This window comes from Danaus plexippus, chromosome 2 (genome assembly GCF_018135715.1).
Source record: "Danaus plexippus chromosome 2, MEX_DaPlex, whole genome shotgun sequence".
Classification (NCBI taxonomy): Eukaryota; Metazoa; Arthropoda; class Insecta; order Lepidoptera; family Nymphalidae; genus Danaus; species Danaus plexippus.
In genome coordinates, this window is record NC_083537.1 from 4447737 (window position 1) to 4468842 (window position 21106).

At 32.7% G+C, this 21106-nt stretch overlaps 1 protein-coding gene across 7 annotated transcripts in view; it reads right to left on the bottom strand.

Moving 5' to 3' along the window:
* Positions 1-21106, bottom strand: part of LOC116779435 (neural-cadherin) — a 197168-nt gene that overhangs the window by 150362 nt on the left and 25700 nt on the right. For 5 of the 7 annotated variants that reach the window (XR_009752698.1, XM_061521666.1, XM_061521670.1 and 2 more), the window contains exons 3-13: positions 18916-18927; positions 18220-18521; positions 17853-17989; positions 16919-17135; positions 16250-16418; positions 14501-15351; positions 14196-14387; positions 12503-12693; positions 9552-9741; positions 9231-9413; positions 3694-3883 (exon numbers count right to left, since the gene is read on the bottom strand). Coding sequence is in view for 6 of the 7 variants with exons in the window: in XM_061521666.1 (XP_061377650.1) it covers positions 3694-3883; positions 9231-9413; positions 9552-9741; positions 12503-12693; positions 14196-14387; positions 14501-15351; positions 16250-16418; positions 16919-17135; positions 17853-17989; positions 18220-18521; positions 18916-18927 (2634 nt within the window). In the remaining variant the exon portion in view is untranslated. Of the gene's footprint in view, positions 1-3693; positions 3884-9230; positions 9414-9551; positions 9742-12209; positions 12401-12502; positions 12694-14195; positions 14388-14500; positions 15352-16249; positions 16419-16918; positions 17136-17852; positions 17990-18219; positions 18522-18915; positions 18928-21106 lie in introns of all 7 variants that reach the window. The other 2 variants (XM_032673705.2, XM_061521674.1) reach the window with 2 other exon arrangements.

Here is a 21106-nt window from a genome sequence, read left to right on the forward strand (position 1 = left end):
GGATCGAGCCACTGCCTCCGACGATGTTCTGTTTAATTAAACTTACGACCGGCCTGTCCTCTCTCCATATTTTAATTGGTGTAGCGTTTATGATGTATATTTTATTGAATGAAAAACACTTCGAAGACCTGTAAATTCAATGCCATCACTAAATTACATTACGCGAATCCTTACGATTGAAATAAGTGTAAATAGAGGCATTAGGGCCCAGTGTTAGGTGCTTTTTATGGCGGACGAGGCGGATGGTTCCTGGGCGTTATAGCGACTATAAACACTGGCGTTCAGTTGACGTTTTAAGAAAATTCCACCCCTCATAGCTATTAGCCTCCCATGGGGTGCCTGAAGCTTGGAAATTACCAAGATTCATTTAGTGAATAGCCGACTAAAAGACGAGTAAGTGCCTCTTTGGAAAAGATATTGCGTGATAAACAAAATTATTATTAATCCAAAGGACCTTTACCAACAATCGTGCACTTGATTGGAACAAAATACGCTTTTATTATAATACCAATTTTAAATCCTACAAACTCTAAAGCTCTTTAAAATGTAAAAAGAAGTAATAAAACGGTTAAGTCTAATTTCCAGTCTTGCAAATAAAAAGTACTCAGACTTTTATTCCTCGGTCATTCTCGGTGGTCGACTGACGGTATCTTACTAATCTTAAAGCTCAGACTTAGAGCAAACAGCAATATTTAGTAGTTCGTGACAGTAATCCGGGACAAGCAGTGCTTTCAAGCGCGTCCTCATCATAGATTCCCGAGGGAGCACTAAATATAGGCCACGAAGTTCCCGCCACGGGAATATTGCTTTGTCACTTGGCGACATCGTACTTTCCAGAGCTCAAGTAATTGGAAATACTTGAAATAACTCTACTACAATATATTTAAAGTCGTCTTGAACACTTATGTTGAACTAAGAGAAAAATGATGTTATTAAAATATACTATGATTTCAAATATAAGTTTTTGCACAAACTAAAGTTTAGTCCATAAATGCTATTCTTTGGCATTTTTTATCACTTTAAGGATTTATATTATATATGTATATTTAGGACAACGGCACTTTCAATAATACGACGCAAAAGAACTATCGAGCTGAACGGATAATAAATAGAGTCCTCTCGTGTAATAAATTTACTATCTTATTCCTAAGCTTTTGTCAGTTTTATGGCATGGTAGTAAATTACCCCATATAAAAGCCAGCAAGAGTCCTGTGACTCTGCATCAATTGTCGATTTCATAAAATCTTAAAATTATATTATTATACAATGTAAAATTCAGTCATTTAAAATTAGTCGCAGCAACAGTATTTGGAATCGTGGATCGAATAAAGATCACTAAAAGGCATAGGAAAAGAGCTGACACGAAAAAAACGAGAAATTCGAAAACCCTCTATAGATGTTACACGAAGCTCGAGCAAGAATACAAGTTTAATGTTTGCTCCTTCATTACAGTTCCACCCGCTTTTTTTGGCAGTGTATCCTATATTAATTACACAAAATGATTTATTAATTAAACCGGTAGATAATAAGGATTAATGTAGCATATAAAATATTTTCAGAAACTGAAATAATGATGTAACGATTCCATTACACGCACGGTAACGGCTTGAATTATTAAACATCATAGACCATCAAAAACAAATTAACATTTAAAATAAAAAGATTATTTCATATTTATTAATGGTATAATTAATAGCAGTTTATATGTTACGTACATGCTTGTCAATGCTCGTCCCGTCAAGCACAAAGCCGAGTGTGTGTCTATTAACACAGTACAGACAAACAAACCCGTGTATGTACGTATAAATTAATTATTATCACTAATATAATGCAATGCAATCATTTCAAATAATCCAATTTATAATGAGGGTTTTAATAGTATGACAAAGAAACTATACCAAATAGGAAAACTTCGATAACTTTATGAATAGATATTTAACCACTGTAACTTTCTGGTATAACAATTGAAACCGAAAATATTTATCACCCTAATAGAGGATATAAGTAGGTTTAAATATTAAGTTGGAGCTTTTTGTGAGATGGGATTCTTGAAGTAATAAAATGCTCCTTATAGCCATTCACAACAATTTTATTGGCTCTCAAAACGTATATTTACTAAGAAATAAAATATATTTACTGTTTGCTTCCACATCGTTTTGCAATATCCTCTAATTCCTTTTTTTCTTAATCATTTCATCTACTGTATTCTTTAGATAGCATTCATATTTAAAAGTATTATTATATTGTAAATATGTTGAGCTGGTTATTTGTATTGTCTAAGGGTGTCCTAAAAGCGAATGTTTATTGTAGTTATTATCGTAAAAATACAAATAATCTTGTGTTATTATCTTTGCCAATAAGAGGAGAGTCTTTAGCTTCAAAATGTTACTATTGTAATACTTTTTAAGGTTTTTATATAATAAAAATCGCATAAAATTTCAAAGATAAATAAACACCTGCTATAAATATCAAACAACGCAAAAGACGACTGCATTGTAGTAAATTTTGATCACACGAATAGTTTTACGATCGGGATGTGGTAACGTCGCCTTTTTATTGAGTCGTATAGACCCTGTGTGTTTATGCCACATTAAGGAAATTGTATATTGCGGGAAGCTGGTAAGCATTGGCTGATCCAAAGCCTCCTATTGTGAGCGCGAGACAGATACAGGGATGAGAGGCTTAACAGGATTACGTTGGAGGCGGCGGTTGATTATGCGTCTGCTTGATTTACGACGTCGCGATACGGCTAAGAACCGGCTCGCTTACCTAATAAAGGACTATGCTGAAATCGGGGCCGCGGTAATAGTATTCCCGCAATCAATTCCTAATGTTCCGACACGAGGGAAAAATATATTTAGACCCTTATTTGTCATTTGTAACACTCGGAAAGGGTCGGGAAAGTTGTGCTCGACCTTTGAAAAATTTCGACACAGAGAACCCTTCGTATAAAATGTATGCAGTAAATAGGCATTTAAATGCGGAAAGCAGAAGTGATTAGACCCGGCCCAGAGCCGGTTGACACGTCGTTAAGCCGAAAAAGATTTCTTTTGTTTGACCGGATTTAAATTACCTTATGAGATCAGGTAAGTGACATCGTTTAACCTTTTTCAAAGGGTGATAATATGGTCCGTTAGTGTACAGAGAAATTGTTGGAGCGAACATAAATTATCAAATTGTTTTATGATCAGAGGAGTCTGAATTAATCTTTTTAACTTTCAGTTAGTATTTACAGCGCATTTCACACGTTTACGCAACAGCGAATTTGATTTGAATTTAACAGGGTTATATAAGTAATTTTAAATTCCTTTTAAATTTCATAATTGACCGTGTTTTCAAATTTAAGTCTTTATAAATATTTTTTATAAGCAGATTGGTAAAAAAATTAATAGGAAAGTTTCAAGACTCGAAATGAAAACAAGAATTAATTCAATTAAGTGTGAACGTAATCATATATATGAATGTGTATATTTATAACTTCACCGCCTTCTCACTAGTAAGAAAATTTTCATGACATTTGTATTACGTTTTGGCAATGGAAAAAAATACAAATCATAACATCATTCTTGGGTTTTTTTTATTTAAGAATATTAATCTTAACTGATGATTTCCACACAGCCTAACCAGGGTAAAACAAGTTTAAAAAAAGGGTTTAAAGTATAATCCAAGTGGCCGTCAATATAATGAACTTACCTGAGTTGGGCTGGTTGTCTGAATTAGGCCGTGCAGAGGGCGCTCCATCCCTCGCCTCAACTTCCAGTGCGTAGGCTCCTTGCTTCTCCCTGTCGAACACCACCTTCGTGAAGATCTCTCCCGTCTGCATGCTGATCTCGAAGAAATCTTTACCCTCGTTCCGCGGGGAATCCACAATGTAATAATACACCTAGCAAGAAAATAGACAGTAGTTAGGTCATAAAATACGAAAATATGTAAACAGCAATTTTTTTTTACTTCAAAGAAAAACATAGTACATTTGGTATGAACTGTAAAAGCCTAAAACACACCTAACAGTATATTTTAATATAAACACATTTGAAGCAATTCCATTAATAAATATTCACTATAATTAAATAAATCACGACAGCAAATTTATAGCTACATATAGATATTGTATTCACATAAATGTCAAATGTATTATATGCAAATACCACAAAATCCGGGTCGATGAACCAATAACAATCATTATACAGCTTAATTGAGGCGTGAGATACAATTATGTCTAGTACTACGATACCTTGAATACACATCAAAATTAAGAATCGGCACACAGACTAAATATTTACACTCGTATGGCCGCCCAGTCTTTGATATGCAAATAACATGTACCCGCATAATAGATTATGATTTCAGTACACAACTAAAAGTATGGTTAAAATTAATAGATATTTCACTGGCAGAATATAAATTGCCTGCTTATTTCTTTATTCATCAATTTTTACGTATTTTAAAAGAAATGGTGATTTACCTCCTCGTTGGACACTACTTCCTTTTTTCATGAATATCTTGTTTTTTGCATACGATCGCTAGGCACAAATATGTTTAATTCATGCTTCTTTTAGTAGAAGACTAAGGATCCCTACAACTACCCCAACGAGATTGATATAATAAAAACTTATATATGTATATATACGTTTATATATAACATACAATAAAATACACCTCACAATACATTTACAGCTATTTATAAAAAGTACTAATTGCTAATAGCTTCAATAACCCAGTGATTAACATTTTCACCGCTGTGAGATTAATTTAAAACCGAAACACTATATAGCATATAACACTGGACTTTATTATTAACGTATTAAATGGAGATATGTTAAAACATTGAAAGTACTATAACTATCCAATTTGACGGAAATTATTTTAAATATACCATACATAATTTTAACTTCTAATTATTATCGAACTCCTACAAAATTACAAGTAAAACAAAACTTTAACTAAATAGACGTTATTGGCTTTTGATGTTTTAAAATTGCTCGAGTGTATAAAGTAGAGAATTCAGACCAATTGAAATGTTATTATAAAATTTAGACTTTACTATATTAAAACTAAAATGGGTTTGTTTAAATTCTATCAGTCTTTAACCGGCCAGCTGAAAGTAATATATAACATACCTATTGTCAAGAATAAGTAATAGATTAAGACTAACATTTTTCCGATTTACTACGCGATTTTTTTTTTATTATTTTACCCTAACTACATACTCCCGATGTTTCGGTTACTTTTCAGCAACCGTGATCACGTCTATACGTAGTTAAAATAATTAATATCGCGTTGTAAATACGAAAATATTAGTTTTATTTTTTTGAATACTCGCGAAAGTCAAATCTCATTATAAGTAAAACAAAATTGTCTATCCTGTACTCAGTCAATTAGTAATAGATAGCCTTTCGACAAATCTAATTTCAAATTAACAAAAGAGAGAACCTATACAGCTTGAAGTAGAAGTAATATTAGCAGCTATAAGAAATATGAAAAAAAAATCTCAACAGTTATTTATATACATTTATTGATTTCATAATATTAGCTCTTTGGTTTATCAAACGAAAACAACCCTCACATCAATATTTAGCTCAACGAAAGCACTCTTATATAAAAATAAATGTAAATTTTCTTACGAAGTACAATTTCTATAGAGATTCTCTGAATGTTAATTAATTGTACGCGTCAATTTTATTTTATTTAAATTAGTATTTTTTATACGTATGTACATAAATGTAAAGAAAAACACCTCGTCAGTTAATAAATGCCATGACTATTTTAGTCTACAAAATTAACAAAAGCAATTTCGATAGTACCGAAGCTAATTTAGGATTCGACGCAAAATGAGCTCAATCAACAAACAAGGAATAACAATTACAACACAATCCGAAATCAAAATCATATACAATTTAATGCATTCACGTTGCATGAAAATTACCGAGCAACGATTGTATCTATACAGGCATTGTTCGATCTGATTGTCGATACACATTCCATTAATTAAGAGAATGAAGCACTTATACTACTGACATCAAATAATTATGCCGCAATCTGATACATTATTAAAAATATTGTAAGCCTACATTAATTATAATATTTTTCCTAAAAACGCTTTAATTTCTACTTCTGTTTTTTAATGTGTACTTTTGATATGTTTGTTCAGTATTATTATAGATATCAACCCACCGAAATTCGTAAAACTTAATCTTTTATATGATATATGATTATATATATGTATGATTAGAAATTTGTATGTGAGCTTATAAGATTAAGATATAGATTTAGGTTACAAAGGAAATAGTCATCAGAATTAATTTGATCTCGCAAATGCAACAAGATATACTTATCTCACCACGATAATATAGGAATACAAAGCATATAATAAAGCGCAATAACAATACTTTATTGCTTTCCTTATGAAATTACTCCGAAGTTGAATTAGAAGAAGTTAAATAAACTTAAGATAATATTTCATTCAGTTTACAAAGAATTCTCAGCTTTGTAATTATAAAGAAACAGTTAATTAAATCAAATACTCGGACTTTGTAACTCAAATAAAAAGTAAAAGAAAATCCTATTTATGTTATTTAATTAAATAGTAACCTTCAATATCAATCGGCTAAAGTTCCATAATTACGAGGGTAAATCTCCAAAGGAACTATTTTTAGACACGCTATTTTTAAATTTTCAGTTTACATGTGTTTTAACATGTTTAATGACGTGTCATTGGTTATCTTGTATTTAATATATGAAATCCTGAAAATAGCGGACCTATTATAATCATTCTACAAACCCAAATAAAATATATATTTTTATGCCATACATAATAATGTGTGCCAAAAGCAAAAAAAATACTATTTAATTCCTAAACTGATATAAGTTTTACAACAAATCTCTAATCAAATTTATACACGTTTTACTGGGCAACATTTAAGTGCCTCATCGGGGATAAAGTTAATTTATTGTGAGCAAAATAGGCGACGAGTACTTGTAAAGGCAATGCCGTTACAAAAAAACCCAACGAACTGTGAATAGAAGTCCATCTCAGCTGAACGTAAACCTGACGCTGCAACTATTCCTACGTGTCAGAAAAGTGTTCTCTTGAAAACTGGCTCTAAAGAAGTGAAAGCTTTTTGAGGATATCTGAGGTAGAGAACTTTAAGTGTAGTAAAAGCCTAGTTTATACCAAATGTTAGCGGTAAGGCATTGCCTATACGTTATCGGTAAAAAAGGTACATGGTATATTATTTAGTTTAAGGGACAGTTTTTTTTTATTATTATAAGATAAATTACTTATCAAATTTTTTATTTGTAAATATTTAGCATTGTAAGTAAATGCTGGCGGTATTACTTTCAAATGATTATTGAGATAAAAATTACTTAGTATTTTTTTGTTCCCGATCTTCCATTTGGTGTAATATAACTGCTAAAATAAATTGTTTGCATAATATTAAGTATTTGCAAACGAAATATAGGGTGATAATAATAATAATAATAATATTCTTTATTGTACACCCTTAAATGAACAGTTATTAGAATTATAGTAGATAAAAATGTACAATCTTGGGTATTGCAATTTGGCGTTATATTAGCCAATAATTGCAAACCCGAAATGTATTCAAAATCCCTTGTATATTTGTTTCTAATAGTATAATTTTTTGCGGCATAACTTAAAATGGAGAACAAAAAAAATATTAATAACTTGAATCGTACTAACAGCGCAGTGCTACGAAAAAGGCACTTATGAATGATAATTTAAAGTCCCACTTTCGGTATGACCATTTTTTATTATAAAATACGTAAAAATAAATAAAATGGGAATGGTTCCAAATTATCGTCCGGAGACGGAAATGAGTACTGAAAAATTCATGGTGACAAAGAAAAATGATTTGAATCAAATAGGTACCAAATTTAAAGGCTTAATATGTTTGTGCTAAAGTAATATGTTATGTCTGATAAATTAATTTAAGGTTTCAAGAAAGACGTGAAGAACCTACCTTACATTATCACGATACATGAAGTGGTTCGATTCCTTATTTATGATGAAAAAGTTATGCAGATACACAATCGTAACATTTATAATAATGGATACACCCAAAAACCTGCCTATATCTTATTGAAAGCAAAAAAGTCTGGTCAAATGCCATTACTTAGACGATAATGCCTAATGATAATAATGCCAACAACTTCAAAATACTATCGAAATACTTTAAAAGCTAGACCACACTTTTCATGTCAAATAGTCGCTTAACTACAGAGGCCGCGATTGGAATGTCTCCAACATCCACTTACTTCCATGTCATCGTTCCAACAAATTACTACTTTTTTCGGAATTAGAAAAATTTCAAAGGAAAATAATTTAAAATTAACAAACCTTTCAAAGATCCTTTGAAGCTAGCTTCCAAATATTTAGGAGGTAATTTCTCATTGGTAGGTAATAATGATACATATTTTAATTGGTTAAATAAGCAATTTTATTTCAAAAAGTATTTATTTCTATTTCCTATAATTTTAGAATACTTAAATATGTAAGGAAAAAAGTATTCGTAATATTGTTAACTGTTTGATAGATTAATTTAAAATTACAAAATACAATTTTAATTTTAGAAGCGACCCTGGATGCAAAGAACATTTATCGCGAGGTATTAATCCGTTGAAAACTAATCGAACGCTAATCGTTTCAATCAATAACCTAAAATTGGTTTTATAGCCTTTGCTACAGAATTTCTAAACAGATTTATATTGGAAAACAATTAATTGGACCGAAGGCTTTCAATCGACATAACCTCAATATAAAATGTTATAAAACGAAAAACATTGCTGTTATTTATAATGAAATATTTGGTTGATATAAAAAAAAAATATTTCCAACATTTATATACACAAAATAAGGAATATAAAAATGATCGGCACAAAAATTTGAAATTCTCTTTCTGAAATCTGCTTCAATATCCTGTTTCGTTAACCGGGTAGCGGATCGAATTATGACTAATAAAAAATACAGGACGGTTAAAATTCTCTATGACTATCGATTTTACGTATTCTCTATGGTCTACGTTTTCAATCAATGTAGCTATATATAACAAGAATATAGCTAACTTTCTGGATGTTCCTATGTATGAATCGTAAAAAAAATGGGACATGTCAAAAAAAATTATTGCAATATAGATTTTGACCGCAAGCAGAGAGAAAAGCTGTTCCTCGTGCTCACGAGTGAAACTTGAAATGCCTAAACCACTTACTTGGTTGTTAGGGAACGTCCCGTCTTTATCGATGGCGTTGACTTGCGTGACCTTGGTGCCGATGGGTTCTCCTTCAAGAACAGTTTCCTGTTCTCGTTCTGTAAACAGCGGTATCTCGTCATTCACGTCTTCCAGCATGATGTACACAGTCGCCTCCGACGCCAACTGCTGGGCTCCATTGTTCTATTAAAAAAAATATTCCCTTTATGTTATACCATAAGCCAAAATACTATCTTTTCGTAGTTATATTCGTCACATATTTTGTTGTTCGCTTTATTTACATTTTATTTGACTACTAATATTAGAGTGTTTAACTTTTACCTCTACTCGAATAGTAAGATTGTATTCCTTAATGCTCTCGTAGTCTAACGGATGGTTGACTTTAATGTCCGCCCAAGTGAAGCCGTTATCGGCCCTCTGTTGCAAGTAAAATGTATGGAATTTGTTCGTCTGAGCCGTGGAGCCGGGCATGAGGCGGTAGAACACAGTTGGATTGTTCTCAATTCCCGAGCTAAAAAATACGTTACACATTTTCGATTTTGTTTAAACAAATTTATCACTAGGCAACAAATAAAATCACATTACAACATTAAATGCGGTAAAGAAATATTTTTATGAGTAAAAGAAAATAATTCGAATAGTATTTAAAAAAAAAAAAATTACTACAAAAACCTCATGGCTTTTTTGTCTATAACTTTCATAATATATAATTCCATTTTCATTACTTTAAAAATAAATGAAAATTGTTGATATCACTACATCCTTTATTCGTAACATTTCCGCTAAATATGAAGCACAGTTTAATGGAATTATAACTTTGATGTGGTGCATAATAAAATATAAAATAATTATCGCTAAGTTTAATTCTAAATGGTACACATATATTGTGAAAAATCTGATTTAAATATAATCGAAATACCATATTTAGCGGAAAGTTCCAGTTATAAATATTGCTAAACTTTGCCAAATATAAAAGTAATTTAATCTTATTTAGTTAAAAGATTTAATTTCATTCAATGGACTTGAAAATAAATTTTCATTATTGACAGTTAGTTGCTTGCTCTTTATATTCAAAACCTTGATCAATAGGACGCTACAAACTGTTATAGAATTGGCAGAATTTAACAAAAGCTCTATAATAATAAATAAAACATGTCAGTAAGGTGAGTTAGTAAACATTTTCCCATATTCATGTGAGTCTCGAAATGTGTGGTTTAGGGCGAAGAGAACAGAGCTGTGAATCAAATGCCATCAATCGACATTTATAGATGCATTATATTGAAAACAAATATTCTGCTCTTAATAAACGAACGACACATAAGAAGTTTCTCTTTAATACATCTTTTTACTTACCAAAAACTTTACCAAATACTATCGACGGTTAAAAATAATAAAATCAACCTTATTTAAATACAATTTTAACAGTTCGTCTGTCATAAATATTTATAGATTGGTACTATGACAAGTACGATCTATTTCATTGAAATTTTTATTTAAGTAACAAAGTAATTCTACTCCTTAAAATATATTAATAGAAAGCAGTCTGACGTAATCACAGCAATTAAGAGATAGTTGAGAAATATAATAATTCTGCAGACATAGGAACATTTCAATACATTTTTTATAACATAATCACAGTAAATGACTTCATGTAAGAAACTTATATGATATAAATTTGCAAATAATTATAAATATCTAATATTACGCCAGATTACGATCCAACAAAAATTAAAATAAAAACTCTTTTGTCATCAAAAACCTGAACTTATTGTTGTAGTTTTTATAGTCCAACAAAAGTTCTTATAGCTTTAAAACGATCGTATTTTTTTTTCATTGATTACAAATCTCAAACATGTTTTTACTAAAACTGTGTCGATAAGATAATATTGATGGAACGTTCACAATTCAAGCACTAAATTAATAAAAAATAATAATTAATCAGCCATCTCACATTGGAACAACTCAATCAGAAGGGACTGTTCCGTTCAGAAATTAGCTTTGAACTATTGTGGTAACCGATCACATTTCATGCTACTTTTCTTTTCAGCATTCTGCGTTCTTACGCAAAGAGTTTGAGTTTTGACAAAGAGTTTTGACAAAGACAGACACATATATATCTGAAAGCAACTTCTACTCTGGTTTTAATAAAAATTATTTTTCTCTATTATGGGTTCTCATTAAACAGTTACTGAAGGAATTCTTTTGTCAATTGAGATATTAATTTACAAAAAAAAAAATATATTATAACTAGTCTTCTTCGCAGACAAAATAAAATTTTATTTATAGGGTATTTAGGAGTGTTCAGTCGAGCTACATTAAGTTGTTACAATGTGTGTTGGCTTCGTCGTCTATTTAGACCTCTATACCATGCTGACATAGAATTTTAATATGTAAACCTGGACATACTGAAAACTTCCTTTTTGGACATTTTATATTTGAGAACGACTTACAATGCATAATGCCTACATGCAAAATACGACGACACAGATTATATAGTCCTTATTATTAATATACCTACCATTTACGTCTAGTTGTGTTTACCCAAAAATACATATTCAATATGGAAGATGTCAGAGAGACATTAAGAATTTAATACATATTTTTGGCTAACATAAATTATTTCCTGCAGACCCATTCCACTTAAGCAGTGATCCCACTAAATGCACGCATGTGATTTTCGTAAAGACCGGGCGTGTTCGTGATAATGCAATTGCAATTCACGGACATTCAACATTACCCAGGTGTAAGGCAAATAATAACGATGGTTGAATACGCCTGGGCGGTTTTAACTCTACCGCAACTGCTTATTTGATGTCAACGTTGATAAACAACTTATTGGGTAATGTACTAACATGTCAAAAACTAAATCTAAGCTGTTGACATCAAAAGTCGCAGTGGGAGAGTAGTTCGCCTTAGCGTGCACACTGCGTGCAGGAGGGGGCTGCGTGCGGTGCCCGTGCCGGACAGTTAGACACGCACCTTGCTTTAACGGACACCACTTTGGCACCGACGGGCAAATTCTCTCGAATGTAGATGGGCCCGTACACTGTGTGGTCCCATACGGGGGGATTGTTCGCGCGATCCACTACGTCTATCTGGACCTCCACGGTTCTGGACAAGGGCGGGAAGCCCTTGTCTTGAGCCATAGCCTCCAACTTGTAAGTTTCTCGCTATTGGGGAAAGAGTCGATGGAAACAGACAAAACCACGTCGTTAGTAGTGTTAGGGAGTGGAGGGGCGGCGGGCTGCTAGCCCGCTGCTCCTTATACCAACCTGGCTTTCACACTGGTCACTACGGTACCCACTGTGACATTCTCTTTGATGTGAACGGGGCCATACGTGGTCATGTCCCAGATGGGGGGCTTATTGTTCCTGTCTACCACGTCTAACTCAACGTCCACGTCTGCGGAGGAGGGCGGGTCCCCTCTGTCGGAGGCGCGCACGCGCAGTCGATACCTGTCCCGCTACAGATACACGGGTCAGAGGTCAGCGGGGACAAACAAAAATAACATAACTCAAATACAAACATATAAATACTCATCGCTAATAAATAATGAACATAAAGAAAATAAATAAATCGAAAATAGACCACATTCATAGACTATACTTGTCGATATCTTGATATTGTTCATTAAATAGAACGTACATTCCTCTCTCAGACATACACTAAGCTAAACTAAAATAATAGAAGGAAATATCGATAGTTGTCTAAAATGTTGAGAAATTCACTCACGACGTCCGCTTACACGCAGAGGCATCATTCGTGCTCTAGCTTACAGTACATTGCTCGTTGTAGCCGATGTAAGAGGGTGCAAGAAAAGAAATTGGAAATAATACGTTTTCGGTATTATACATTTCCGATCTGTACATTAGGGAAAAGACAAACTGTACATTATTTATACTCTTTACAATAAATAAACTAAACTAATTTTTAAAAATTAAAAAATAAATTAACAAAAAGCAGGCAAATGCATGCAGCTCTGCATACAAGACATGGCGGAAAGGTCAGGTTGTCATAAGAAGGTTTTGGTGACCTCGTAACGACTACAAAAACGACACTCATTGTAATGAATATATTACAAACGATGGACGTTACGGTTTACTACTTGATTTTTTTTTTGAATTTGAGAACGTAGCCCCTTTCACAGAAGGAATAATGTCACAACTGGTCAGATGGCCAAATTGCCCGTCGGGCAATCGGACCATCTCAGTTATTAACTAATATTATAAAAAATTTAATTATCATATACTGGTACCCTGTAAAAAATTTATAAAATATTATGATGACCATATTAACAGAATGAGTATATGCAGCATGAGTAGTCGTCTACACTCTAAAAAAACATTACGGGACGGAATCGAACCGCCCGCGAGGAAGTGACTCCGCAAAATAATATCATAGATTAGTAACAAAACATGTACGTACATATAATAATGATAGGTCTGTTCAAAAGCATAAGCTTCTCAAATCAACCGATTAAATTACAATAAAATAAATTTTAAAACTATTCAGTGCGAAATATACAGAAGTGCTCTGGAAACTGTACATGTTTTAGAACTAAACATAGGTATCGGTGAAATATTTACAGCGGTTCATCGATCATAGGTATTATACACAGGTCAAATATTTTCAATAAGATAGTTGCAAGACGGTGCTGCGGAAATAAATGTTTAACGAAGTTTGTGCTCCGGCGCTGGCGGCAACTGAAAGTAATCGTGCTGAAGAAGAACAAGCGCCGCTCCGCCACCTTGATGGACAACTACTCCAGGGCCCGGATTGACCCCCCACAGCAATTTACAGCAGCGATAATTTAGAACTATTTACAGTTAACAAACTTAAAGTATGTGCCAATTGAATCCTAAGGCCTGTAGGTAGCACTCATCCACCAAACTTTTCAGTTAAGTCGATCTCTTTCACTCATCGATCTTGCTATCACACCAGATGGGGTTCGACCTGAATACTTACGTCCAGAGGCTTCTTTAGAACTATCCATCCAGATTCTGGTTGGATCTCGAAATATTCTATATCAGCCGGGTTATAGGGTGCGCTTAACGTATATACAATCGCACCATTGTTGTCGGCATCCTCGTCAGATGCCGACACTCTTAAAATATTCGTGCCTATACTGGCATCCTGTTTAACGTTCTCCACGTATTTCTGTAAGATTTCAGCATTAACTTAGTATCCACGTGTTCTTATAGGCCGACACTAAATAGTAACTCATGCAAATAAGATCAAAATGCTACCGTACTATTTACAACAATACTTACTTGTCTATCAAAGAGTGGTGGATTGTCGTTGACATCTGTTATCTCTACAGTGAACGAGCAAACGCCCTCTAGTGAGGGTTCGCCCTGATCTGTAGCTTTTACTGTGACGGAAACGAACTTCCCGTCATCCCCTTCTCTGTCGAAGACCTTGTTTGTAGAAACTTCACCAGTTTCTTCATCAACTGTGAACTTGGTGCCTTTCTGATTCGGTTGCTGGACGATAGAATACTTAACCTGACCGTTAACGCCTTTATCTTCGTCGGTCGCGTGCACTTTTATGACGGGACTCCCGTTCGGTGCACCTTCTTCGACTTTCGGAAAATACGTCGGGCAATCTTTGAATATAGGTTTATTGTCGTTGACGTCTGTAATAAAAACAACCACAACAGCCGTAGAGGTGTGTATAGTGGCGTCTCCGTTAACACAGCATGCACCGTCATCCATGGCGGTTACATTTAGTTCGTACTTGTCCCTGTCCAGGGATATGGCTTTATTGTGCAGTCGAATAACTCCAGTGATCTCCTCAATGACGAATTGACCTGAGCTCGTGCCGCCGCCAACGAAGCCAAATCTAACGTTATCACCATCTTTATCTGATGCAACGACGGTTGTTACTAACGTGTTGGGCCCAGCGTTCTCGTCTACATTGGGAGTGTACACTTGTTGTGAAAACTTTGGTTCCTCGTCGTTCTTGTTCTTCGTGTAAACCCTTACCGTGGCTGTACCGGTTTTTGCCGGTTCTCCCTTATCTTTGGCGGTTACAGAAAACTCGTAATAAGCGTTGTTGTTATCAGCATCTAATTGCTTGTTGTTTGTTATAATGCCGTTCGAATCGACGCTGAAGTGATCATCTGAAATTTTAAAATGAAACTCATTGTAATACTTTAGGTAATTGAATCGTATTTTTTGATGAGACGTATTTGTCTTAGTACTATCTTAGTAAGATCTAAGATTTTCGCGAGTATTCATTTAAATAAAACTAGTATTATTCGGATTTACTACGCGGAATTTATTATTTAAAAACTACATAATCCCGACGTTTCGGTTACTTTGCAGCAACCGTGATCACGGGCACACCTCGTCTGCCTCGTTGCTGCAAAGTAACCGAAACGTCGGGATTATGTAGTTTTTTAAATAATAAAATCCGCGTAGTAAATCCGAATACTACTAGTTTTATTCAGTACTATCTTTTCTGAAATTATCATTATTTATGCCACTTATAAATGTCAAATATGCATCCATAAACAGGACCTAGCGCGTGTTACACATTTCAATATTGCTTTTCTAATCAATATGTTAAGTACATTTTATCATAATTATTACATTACTATTCCTTATAGATTTTGAAAAACAGTACACAAACGTACATGCATAGAATAACGTGTTCGAATAAAGTTTTTGAAGGGAATTTTTCTTCACTTGAACAAGTGAAGAAATAAAAGAAACAAACTCGGATTACTATTTTGATATATTTTAAAAATGATTAACTATAGAATACTTGTAAAGTAAATTTGAATGTGAATTTAAGAAACGTGTTGCTTTAATTGGTATAATTAAGTTTTACTGAATATTAACACGGTATAACGCTATTATCGCCTATGAAGGTTCGTTTGTAGGTTTAGTTCCATATATTTTTATCAATGCCAATTGGGCATTAAGAAGGAGCTCAAAGAAGAAATAATTTCTAATGGTCTTTTAAGGGGCAGTTAGCTTCACTGTGCCTCAACTTAAGGCGAATACATAACAGACCTGATACAAGATATTCGATTTCAGCGTTCTTCCCGGAGTCGGCGTCCATGGCTTTGACCTTGAGTATGCTGGTACCAAGTGGTATATCCTCGTCTACGTTATGTGCTTGATAGTCAGGCAGCTCGAATTTCGGTGCGTTATCGTTGACATCAGTTACTCGTATAGTCAACTGGAATAATGAAATATCAAATTAAACTTGGCTATCTTAATAATTTATTAAGGCCTGTATAAAAAAAATATTTACTGAATGTAAGCTCATGTTATATAAATATTTAATTCGTTGATGATTTTGCTCGTAATACTTTTTCTGTTTTTTTTTTTTTACATTCTACACAAAAGGTAGTGAAGGCTCTATATGCATGAAAATATTTAATTTTCAGTACATATTTATTTTTAATTTTATAAATTTATATTCAGTACCCTTGTTATAAGACGACAAATATTGAATGTACTTAATCCGACATAACCAAAAGAATATATTTTTATTATAACAATATAGTCATAAGCTTAGGTAACAAAATGGCCTTTCCTGGTTCTGTATTCAGCGTTACTTAAAATGTAAAAGTTATTCAAGAATTCGTTTGAAATTATTATACATTAGAAACTTTTATAAGTGAAAGCCAAATAAAAGGCATTAAATATTACTGAGAAACGAACTGAATGTTTTACCTCTACTGATGTAGAAAATCCTCCTGAATCTTCGGTGGCTGTCACAACAAGGGAGTAGACATGGGGCTGTCTTAAATCTTCGAAGTCCAATTCTTTCGCTAATTTGACAATTCCTGAAGTCGGGCCGATGTTAAATGTACCCGCCCCTTGACCTTGCGCCTTCAGTGTGTAGCGTATCTCACGATCGGCAAATGATTTCGCTTTCACAGAAATTATACTGTAATTTGAAATAATAAAAATTAATAAACTATAAAGAAATTAACACCTCATCGGTACTGTCGTGTAAAATTAACAAATTAAATAGAATTATTTCTATTTTCATATGTACTTCATATTATATACATAGATAACAATAATAACCTAGCGTATTATTATATCATCATTCATGCTAAAAACACAAAAATCCACATCTGCCTATCAAATTTAATATAATATGATTATTTAAATAAAGAGCGACACGCAAATGTATTTCAGTTACCATTTAAATCACAACATTCAACAATAGCAATTCCTGAGTCGCAACATAATTTGCTATTAAAATGGCACACAAAGAGGTATTCCATGTATGCTAAATTAATTTCATCAAACACCAAAAGCTATATGGAATTAATCTGAAATACTCTGAACGGAAACGTAACTGACAGAATTAAGACTAATTCTCTTAAACCATCACTGGTGATACAAATGGTATCAAACTTTCACATGTACTCATTTAAATAAAGCTAACGTTTTCCCATAATACGTTTTTTTTATTATTTTTTTGATTACATAATCACGACGCGAAAATTCATTTCGTCAGCCCGTGAACACTGTTGGTTGCTGTACGGAAAGGAATTGTCGAGATTATTAAGTTAAAATGTATTCCGAAAAACCTTAGTTTCAGTGATATTTTCTTCACAGAGCAGTTTCTTTTTTGAATGAAAAATTATCTTACTCTGAATCTTTTTTCTGATTTTCAGCGATCTCTGCTTCGTAGCTTGGCAAATAAAACTGTGGTGCACGTTTTCCGCCAACAATACTCAGTCTCTCCTCCGGAGTCGATTGGAATCTACGTTCGTCAACCCGACCGCTCTGAAAATATACAATATCGAAACTAAATTACCATCATAAAGTTAGTGTTACCTACAAAGTAATTAACTCAAAAAAAATCACTTTGGTCTCAATTAGTACGATTTTTATTGATTAAATTTGAACCACATTTAAGGCAAGTATTTTTATTACATTATTCGAGAAAACATATACAATTCCAATACAATTCACACACTTAGTTAAATGATTATGAGTACATAATATTATATTACCTGATCCTCGGCCTTAACATACAAGACATATTCCATATCTAGTTGGAATGGATCGGTGCCTCTCGTTCGGACCACACCAGATCTCTCATCGACTTCAAACCTTCCACCCGTCCGGTCTCTCACAATGAAGTAATGGATGTTATGATCTGTATCGGGATCTCTGGCCTGCAGGGTGAAAACCGGAGTATTTGGAGCAGCGTTCAATTGTACCACGGTTTGCATTGGCAACGGACGATTGATGAAGTATGGCGGCTCGTCGTTCACATCCTTGACGTGAATAATAACCCGCTGGTTATCCGTGTCTAGAAATTCATAATAAAACATTTGAAAAGAAAGAATAGGTCATGGAATTTTGCAATTCTATAAGAATAAATCACCTCGGTGAAATAAGCTTTTTATTAAATCTAAATTTATTCACAGAATAAGTCGAGATAAGTTAAAATGTATTAACAACTAAGAGATCTACTCAAAAAGTAATAGAGGAAGATATTTTTTATCTCCAATTTCCTATTAAATAGATACTGAATTAAAAATAAAGTTATCCGATCGCGTAATGTATCGGCTCTTCAGAAGAAACTGCTCGTTAGGTAGAATCCAATTATCGATAAAACCATCAGTGAAATACGATGATGATTCTAACGAACATTGAAACACTTATCACCTCCAAAAGTACGTATTATAACACATTATACTCACATTTTAGTGCCACTGATGAGGAAAGCGTGAAAACAGAATATGACTTTATTAATTTTTTACAATTTCACATTTACTAACCTTAATTCTATATTTGTATATAATATATATATGTATAAAGGTCTATAGACTATATTTTTATTATTATCTAAGAATTCTACGAGAAAAGTAAAAAAAGTTCTGATATGTATCCGAAAGCGTCGTGTAGCGCTTACAGATTTCTTTCAATTGAAATACGTAATATTGGGTAATGGAAATAAATACATTTTACAAACATGTTTTAAATTTTACTGAACATACCACATATAAAAATCTAAAACACGAATGTAACTGAAACTTTGCGTTTAAATTCTTTAACCGCAGTGGCCGCAAAATTTTGGCCGCGTTTAAAATTAAATTCAAAACAAAAATTTATAAATAAATTCACAAATTCCTAAACATGAAAATAAAATTCGCTTAGTGATACAAGGTAGTTGTTTTATCACATGTTTAAAACTGCGAGCAGTATAGTAAAATGTGCTAATACACATTTCACTTCATGTTGAAAAAATATTGTTTAATCGTAATAATTAACTTAAATTTATAAAGATAGTTTTATTTGAAAACAACCCCTTAAGTACAAGATTTAATCTCATCATTCTACCTATAATATAAATGAAATTTTAAACCCGAAAATCATTTTCATAAATAATATAACTTTTATAAAATTAAAATCCATATATGTATTTGTAATTAATTTTTTAAATCTTTTTCGTTTGATATTTAATATAAAAATCCTCAATTTAACACTTCTCAAATCTATATACACTGCTTAATAAGTTAACGGTAATTAATGAATACAAGTTACGAAATAAAGATTATAGTAATTGTTTCAAATATTATAAAAACACTACTGTATACTTGTATTATCTGTAGTGATTGTAATAACAAAAAATATGGAAGATCCGTGTTTATTTGTTTCGAGATTCTCATAAGTCAGGAGTCACAAACAAGGATGTTTTTGTCATGTCGTAATATGCGGTGTCCCTCATCCTATGGGATTTACTTATATCCGTAATAAATCCAACGTTTGCTGTAATCCTATCCGCCGGCTTCAGTTTCAGGCTATTTCACACACAACTGAACACACGAACTCTGTAACGTTTCCTTATCTGTGATGAGTGTAATAAAACCGGTCAAGGGGCTATATTATATTTTTTCAATCGTTGCACATACGCCAATCTCGAATTTTTTCGTGCGTATAAATTGCAATCGTGCGGAAGTCACATCTGTTTCTGTTAGTAAGTAGTCATCGTCGCTTATGGGGTGTACAGCAGCAGAAATCACGAATTTTGATACCAAATATTAATTAATTTTCAAACCTGATATATTTAATTTTATTAGTGATTAAATTCAAAAGGATGATATTAAAGAAAATATAATTAATTTTGGCAGTAATGTTATAGCGGCTAACATATTTGTTATTGATTGACAAAATATGTGGACAGTTAATTATTGGTTTTCGTGTATTGTCTTTGATTATAAGGATGATAAATTTGTTATACACTAATATATATATTTACAACAATAAATAATATGAAATGGTAATTTAGTTTTAATTATATTTTCCTTTATTTGTAACATTTACACAATAGGTAGAGTTGGTTTGGCTTCCACACAAGTTTAAATATGATAAAATTTCGCCTATAATGTTTATAAGCACGTAGGACATGATGCCAAATTTCTTATATGTACCAATTTTTATTCGAACGCTCATACACGTAAGCCAAGTGTTATGTCAAATTATTAAATATAACATTTTTTTAAAGTTAAAATCTTATGACTTTAAAATTTAAATTTATTTAAAGTTTTTCATCACCGGTACAGATATTATTTTAATTTATCTGAAACATGAATATGTAAGCTGGGTTAAACTAGAGCTTTGCGACGTAACAGCAACAAAATGAACAAAGTTATTCATTTAAAATGCAGATTTTAGTACGGCCAAAGCAAATATTTACATCTACTTTAAACGAGTATAAAAAAATATATGTACATTAAAGGACAATCATGGTTATCTTTTCAATTTTGTCACAACAATAAATATGATCTCGTAGTGGTCGAAACTGCTCGTTCTCGTATCTGGCGGTTGGCCAACCACCATTGATAATTCTACATAAAAGGAAATACTATACATAACAACAACAGAAGCAAG